Consider the following 7,375-nt stretch of genomic DNA (forward strand, 5'->3'; position numbering starts at 1 on the left):
GCTGTGACACTTCTCTTGTAATTTTCGCCTCGTTGTCGGGCAGCGAAAGAAAGAAAGAAACACGCCGGCCTGTTCCAAAAGATTCTCCAAAAGAAAACGCGCGTGTTAATACTCGGATGTGTCCGGTGTGGACGGGGATTCGAGGGCGACTTCCTCGTAATCCCGCTCGAGTGCCGCGAGGTCCTCGCGCGCTTCCGAGAATTCAAGCTCCTCCATACCTTCGCCTATGTACCAGTGAATAAATGCCCGCTTGTTGTACATTAGATCGAACTTGCGATTGAGCTTGGCCCACGCTTCTTCTATAGCGGTCGTGTTAGATAGCATAGAGACAGCTCGTTGGACCTGCGAGCATATATGCAGTTGGTATGTCAATCTACGTATATGATTATTAATGTTAATATCACTTGACTGTTATGTTGAGTATAATGTATATGATGTACAATACGATTATATTGCGTAATATCGAGTACATAATAAACTGCTAATTATTACGTAAATGATTATTATATGACAAGGTTGTGGATTAAATTCTATACTATGTAATAAATATAATAATTATTACGTAAACAGTTATTATGCTAGAAAGTTGTAAATTAAAATTCTAATTGTATATTCGAGAATTTGTTAAACTTGAGCCCACTTTTGACACAATTTCTATCGGATTTCAAGATCGAATTGTATTTTTATAATTCTGTATATAACACACCATATATTACGTGCATATTTTGATACTAGAAAATATTCTGATTCTTCAACTATTTTTCGCACGTTAAGTCACAAAGGCGCATGACAAAACGAATTATATTCTGAATTCTGCTACAAGTTGTAAATCGTCCAAAGTGGGCTCAAAACTAAATGTAATGCATTAGTTTGATGCAAATTATAATTTTTACGAGAAGATTTACGATTATCGACGATACCTTGGCGAGATCACCGCCCGGCACGGCCGTAGGCGGCTGATAATTGATCCCGACTTTGAAACCCGTGGGACACCAGTCGACGAAGCGAATGTAGCTCTTGCCCTTCATAGCGGCGATCGCGGCATTGACGTCCTTGGGCACGACGTCGCCGCGGTACAGGAGGCAGCAGGCCATGTACTTGCCGTTGCGCGGGTCGCACTTGACCATCTGATTCGTGGCCTCGAAGCACTCGGAGGTGATCTCCGCGACCGATATGCCCTCGTGGTAGGCCTTCTCCGAGGACACCACCGGGGCGTAGGTCGCCAGGGGGAAGTGTATGCGCGGGTAGGGCACCAGATTTGTCTGGAACTCGGTCAGGTCGACGTTCAGGGCGCCGTCGAATCTCAAGGACGCGGTGATCGACGACACCACTTGGCTGATCAGCCGGTTCAGGTTCGCGTACAAGGGTCGCTCGATGCCGAGCTTGCGCCGGCAAATGTCGTAGATCGCCTCGTTGTCCACCATGAAAGCGCAATCGGAGTGACTGATCGTCGTGTGTGTTGTTAACACCGCATTGTATGGCTCCACCACGGCAGTAGATACCTGAAAGTAAGTAAGCGCGAATTTTTTTTGTTTTAATAAAAATTATTGGGTCCAAGTTTGTGCTAAATTTTTAATTATTTAGGGAGAGCTCGTGGACCTTTTACATCCAGAAAGTGGCTTTAAAATTGGTTTTACCTTATTTTTATCGTTATTAATCTTAATCGTTACTGTAAACGTCCAAGGGCTTGAGAAAAAATTATGTTTGTTTTAATTCCGCCATCTTTTGTAAGACGAGAGTGCGAGAACTAATTAAGATCTTGTTTATTTTAGGAATACGCAAACTGAACTATGTAACTCTCCCGAACTCACTTGCGGCGCCGGATATATGACAAATTCCAATTTGCTCTTCCTGTGGTAATCGTCGGACAGCTTCTCCATAAGCAGAGACGTGAAACCTGATCCTGTGCCACCCCCGAACGAGTGGAAGACGAAGAAGCCTTGCAGGCCGGTGCACTGATCGGACAGTCTGCGCACTCGGTCCATCACGGACTCGATGATCTCGTTTCCGACGGAATAATGACCGCGAGCATAATTATTGGCGGCGTCCTCCTTGCCGGTGATCAACTGCTCAGGATGATACAATGCTTTGTACGTTCCCGTCCGAATCTCATCTGCGGGAATAGCAATTTTTTTAATTGTAAAGATGCACTTTTTATGCCAAGATTATTACAAAATTTATATCATTATCATATAAATAATTTTTTCTGTGGTGATTAGTTATAGCATGACTGACCGACGACGGTCGGCTCGAGATCGATCATCACGGCGCGCGGTACCATCTTGCCGGAGCCCGTCTCGTTGAAGAAGGTGTTGAAGCAATCGTTGGAACCGGATGCCTTGTCGGACGGCATGGTACCATCCGGCTGGATGCCGTGTTCCAGACAATACAACTCCCAGCAGGAGTTGCCCATCTGGACGCCCGCTTGGCCCACGTGTATCGATATACACTCGCGCTGTAAACCACATAACTTTAATGTCGCGAAATCTTAACGGCGTATTCCATAGAATATCGGATCTTTTTCAAAGCCGAAAATTGCCCCGAGAAAACGTGATTTTACTTTCTCATACCATTGTGATGTCTTCAATTTAGCTTCTCTTGATGTTACACAATGAAAATTTGGATAAATCGTCAAACCGAAATTTTAATTAAATCTTTAATTTTAAACACGATAAATTTGGAGGCCGGCCATGGGAGACTTAGAAAAAAACACTGGCAATTTATATTTTTGTTGCTCTGGTAACCGTTAAAATTGAACTTCACGGGAATAGAATTTCTTCAACATGAAGGCTGCATTCCGATATTCACTGTCACTTTCACTGCGGTTACGTTCACTATACATAGGTAGATCAGTATTGATAATGAATATCGGAACGTAACCGAAAAAATGTAAGTCAATAGGGTCGAATATGAGCTTTGTTTGTGTTTTACTTTCAAATTAAAACATTGACTGACATGTCATCATATGTTGGTAACATGGTATTGTTATATGAAGGTCCTTAGCAGTCAATACGTTAACTATAGTTTAATGAGAAGATAATTTTAAATAAATTTTGCGTAATGTTACTGATACTCAAATTATAAAATATTGCAAATTGATTCGCTTGAATTCAAATACTTTTGAAATATTTGGTGTACCTATATGAGCACGTATTATATGCACAGCGTAATGTAATTATATTAAAATTAATATACTATATAATGTTAATACATACGATCGGAAAATGCACATAAGTTTCATTTATAACATTTTCTTTCTCTTGTATAATCTCTGTTTATATTCGATATACATATAGATATTAAATTTGCATTTTTCCACTTTACGATGTTGTAAAGTGGAAAAAGCAACATTTGTTTTGTATCTTGACGTTTCAAATATTGTTGAAGTTAACTGCAACAGACGTTGTTGAATTTCGAGACATTTTGCAAAAATGCCTTGGATAGACGAGGAATAATTGAAGAAAACGAACTGTGTAGGCTGCATGTATATGTGCATATTCTGATGTACATACACTTAGATATACTCTTATTGCCATGCGTCAGACGTATCCGTGGCAACTAAGAACGCGTGGTGCAACACTTGCCATTTCCATTAAAAGTGACAATAGCTAATACCAGCTACAAAATAGATAAAATGTCGAGCAAATCGTGAACAAAGCTATCTTTTCGAAGCGATTACGATCGGAACGTAATCCCGACCGCATAATCTGTACAATCGTCTAGAAACTGCTTTTCTACGATCAGTGTACATTTATAGTTTTTACAATCAACTGATGTATAATTAGTGAACTGATATATAATTTTCACTGCCCAGTGTGATATCGCAAAAGTGATGTGTAATCCAACAATTCGTCGAGAACTCTCAGTCGCACAGAAATAAAATCGCGCGTTTAGAAAAAGATACACTATTAGAATAAATATTGAAATATATTCTTAAACTTTGAATAACATTTTTAAATAAATATGAAAAATGCAGTCGTAAAAAGGATAAATATCCTAAGAATGACGAAAGAAAATCCTTTCGAACGCTAATCAAGAATAAACTTAATCGAAGGATATCATAGCGCTATTGGCGCGTCGACGCATGGATACTAATTACAGAGCGAACATCGCAAAGTGGCTGCCGCTTTCTGACGGTGCTCTCGACAAATGGCTCGTGGACTCTTCGCTTTTGGACGAGAGAATGGGAAAGCTTGCGGGATGTATAGCTTTAATCATCGAGGACTCCGCGGAGGCTCGGACATGCGATCAAGAGGTACGAATATAAATTTACAGTGAAAAAACACATTTTTTGTCGTCAGTAAATGTATAAAATGAAATTAAAACTATGCGGACAATTAATTGTGTTGGGTTTTTCACAGGTGTTTGAAGAAGTGATCGATAGTCTGGAGGAATTAATAGAGAGCTACAAATTGACGTGCAATCCGGGGGAATTAAGCAGTCACCTGATATACAAGTATAAGATAAATCACTTGTCGATGGTGTTGAAGCGCAAATTAAATGTGATCGCCAAGTTCACCCAAGATTTGATTAGTGACATTGTCGATTGCAAAAATGACGAGAACATAAGAATAGTATTCAGGTGAAAGTCAAGCAGAAACTCAATTCCTTCTACAGCGTACATTGTATTACCTTAGTTTGTTGAGATTTTATCATCTTAATTAGCTCGTTCTTTAATACCAAAGAATTAATTTCTTTTCATAGAATGTTTTGAGATATATTTAAAGTTTCTCAATATTGTCGGATAACAATAATACAACGGGCAAATTGCAGATTGGTAAATGCTTACAACAAAATCCTCGACATGAATCGGGACGTGTCGGATCCGTCTGTCAATGTCTTTTACAACGATTGCCCATCCATGTTGGAGCCTCTAAAGAAAATCTCCGTGACCAAAATATTGCAAGTGAGTTCATTGTTCTTCGCCGCAGCTTTCGACGCTCTAGAACTGATATTCTTCTTTAACGAATACGATAAGATTGAACGCCCTTTAACAGCACATTTCGTAACGTTGTAACATGAATAATTTTAGATATTGGCGAAGAACAGGGCGGAGGAATCCTGTCACGAGCTTATCGACTGTCTTCTGGCGAATTATGAGCCCCGCGAGAAAACCCAGCCTGCGTCTTCAACAAACGATGTGGATGTTTCGGAAAGTTCTAGCGTCGAAATCTATCGGTTGGTTTGCGATCGCAATTGCACCCCCGGTATTATTATCGTTTCAAAGAATCTTACGTGCAATGCATATGTAAACTTTAATACATATTTTTTAAATTATGTCCAACTGTCATCGGGACAACACAATTGCAATCTAATCAAATGTATCTTCAGTATATTTATTGTCTGAAACTTCAGCGCTCTTACGAGGCATTTGACGCCACCGATCACGAGTGCGACATCGACGTCCGAAGTGGAAGCATCCAATATCGAAAGTGTGCAGACACTTGTGAACACGCAAAACGAGCAGATTCTTAGACTCTTAAATGTCGTGCAGGACATATCGCCGCAATTACTTGGCGCGGACGCCTTAAAGACCAACAAAGGTACACAGTTCGTTAGACTGTTGGGTCTATTCTGTAAAAAAGATTTTCGTCTTGTAAAGTATTTAACTCTTTAGCTCTTTCTTTCTCGTTCCGCAATACTACCTAGTTTATATAGAGATACAGCGTTACAGGGTATTTTTACAGAATAGATCTATACTTCTAGCGTCGAATTATAGAATATAACAGTTGAAGCGACGTAAAATCTTGTTAGGTGAGACGAGATTGAGAGGCAGCGCGATAAAGAAGGTAAAGAATTACTATCAGGAGGTAGCATGGGGCGCATTGTCCAGTATTTTGGATCATGTTATACTGTGGTGGTCGCGGGAGGCTCTCGCGACTCATCACAGCCACGGCGCTCAGCATCTCAAGGATTGGCTGCGGCAGTTCATTCAGGGGAACGATAGTAAGAATGTCTTTTCTTCACGTAAAAAACACTTCTCGTTTTTAACGAGTGTCATTAAAATTTCAGCTCCGCCTACAGTCAGATCAGCGCTGCAAAATTTGTGCGACGCGCTCGGGTATCATACGACCGTCACTGCTTGGGACCAGACGTTTAGATTAGCCTACACCTCGGCCTTCGAGTGCCGTTCGAAACCGTCGTCCACGGAGGTCGGTACTCCGCAGAGAAAAACCTCCAATCTAGAATCTCGAGAGACTGTCTGTTTGATAAAAAGCGCTAACGAACGCGGAATTCACGGCAGGAAGTCCTGCAGTAGAAAGAGAAAAGAAATAATAAGTTTCCTACACGGAGAGAATTTTCTTTTAAAATTTACCCTGAAAATTATGTAATCGTGGGACAGCGTGGCATTTTGAAGAACTTTACATCCATTTTACAGGTAAAATGTATGTAAAATTGTAAAAAAACTCACAAAATTCTTCGAAATGCCATGTTGTCTCACAGTTATAATTTTCAGGATAAAATTTAAAAAGAAAATTCTTTCTGTGTTCGCATAAGTGCCGGCTAATGATTGCTATTGTTTTTGTAGGGAACCGACACCGGTCAAATGTTCGTCGAGCTGTTCCAGCTGCTGGTCACGCTCAGCAACGAGTGCGAGGTGGGCGGCGAGTGGGTGATAGGAGCACCCTTGGTAGAACTGCCATTGTCGGAGCAGATCGTCGTGTTGCACAGGATGGACCATTCGGTGCACACGGCGAGATTGTGGGCCATTCAGGAGGCCAAGATTATAGCCCACACTTGGGACCTGGATGTGTTCTTCCTTCTTGTCAAGGGTGACGTGGTGAACTGTCTTGAAGAGCTGTCTTATCTCAAGGTGCTAGTCTTTTTTTACTTCTGTTCTGTATAAAGAAAACGCGCTAAATTTCGTCCTCATTGATTGATTCTAGCTCGCTGATCACACGATCGCGTTGTCCATGAATTCTATCAGCGTGCAGGTGTACGTGTGCACGAAGATGAGAGCGAAGATCGTTTCCGAGGTCAAGGCGAACGTTGAATTGCTTCAGGTGTGTTAGACGAATTTCGATATCGGATAAATGGATGTAAAGAATCGTTCTCCAAGGCTCTAATGCGAATTAATAATTTCTCATTTGTATCAATATCTTTCTTGCATAAATAATGTCCCAATGGTTTATCTTATGCGTGTGATCGAGATAGTAAAGTTTTATTAAAGTAAATTTAATACCATCGAAAAATCGGGAAATAATTCTTTCGCAAATATAACAATTTTTAACTCGCGAATCTGTTGCTTATAAAATTGCAGGTGATTTTATGTTTCTTTACTTCTGCAGATCTGCCCTGCTAACTGCAATGCCACGCTTGCCAAGATCTGCCGTGTGATCAGTCTCGCGAATTTGCATATGTGCTTTCCACAGCC

The 7,375-nt window shown here is 40.8% G+C and overlaps 2 protein-coding genes across 2 annotated transcripts in view; one reads left to right on the forward strand and one right to left on the reverse strand.

The window, feature by feature from the left end:
• Window positions 1-86: 86 nt before the first annotated feature.
• LOC105568070 (tubulin alpha chain-like) lies at window positions 87-3,078 on the reverse strand. Its single transcript, XM_012023450.1, has 5 exons — window positions 2,571-3,078; window positions 2,236-2,455; window positions 1,812-2,113; window positions 921-1,502; window positions 87-342 (listed from the first exon to the last, which is right to left on the reverse strand). Exons 1-5 carry the CDS (start codon window positions 2,571-2,573, stop codon window positions 106-108), a joined length of 1,344 nt encoding a protein of 447 aa, XP_011878840.1. The 5' UTR covers window positions 2,574-3,078; the 3' UTR covers window positions 87-105.
• An 11-nt stretch (window positions 3,079-3,089) lies between these two features.
• Window positions 3,090-7,375, forward strand: part of LOC105568091 — a 5,666-nt gene continuing 1,380 nt past the window's right edge. The window contains exons 1-10 of the mRNA XM_012023476.1: window positions 3,090-4,255; window positions 4,362-4,582; window positions 4,774-4,906; window positions 5,033-5,178; window positions 5,356-5,543; window positions 5,755-5,946; window positions 6,013-6,152; window positions 6,530-6,814; window positions 6,888-7,004; window positions 7,290-7,372. Coding sequence (XP_011878866.1) covers window positions 4,085-4,255; window positions 4,362-4,582; window positions 4,774-4,906; window positions 5,033-5,178; window positions 5,356-5,543; window positions 5,755-5,946; window positions 6,013-6,152; window positions 6,530-6,814; window positions 6,888-7,004; window positions 7,290-7,372 — 1,676 coding nt within the window. The 5' untranslated portion in view covers window positions 3,090-4,084. The remainder of the gene's footprint in view (window positions 4,256-4,361; window positions 4,583-4,773; window positions 4,907-5,032; window positions 5,179-5,355; window positions 5,544-5,754; window positions 5,947-6,012; window positions 6,153-6,529; window positions 6,815-6,887; window positions 7,005-7,289; window positions 7,373-7,375) is intronic.

The sequence above is a fragment of the Vollenhovia emeryi genome, unplaced genomic scaffold (assembly GCF_000949405.1).
Source record: "Vollenhovia emeryi isolate VEMERY1.0 unplaced genomic scaffold, V.emery_V1.0 DF939132.1, whole genome shotgun sequence".
Lineage (NCBI taxonomy): Eukaryota > Metazoa > Arthropoda > Insecta > Hymenoptera > Formicidae > Vollenhovia > Vollenhovia emeryi.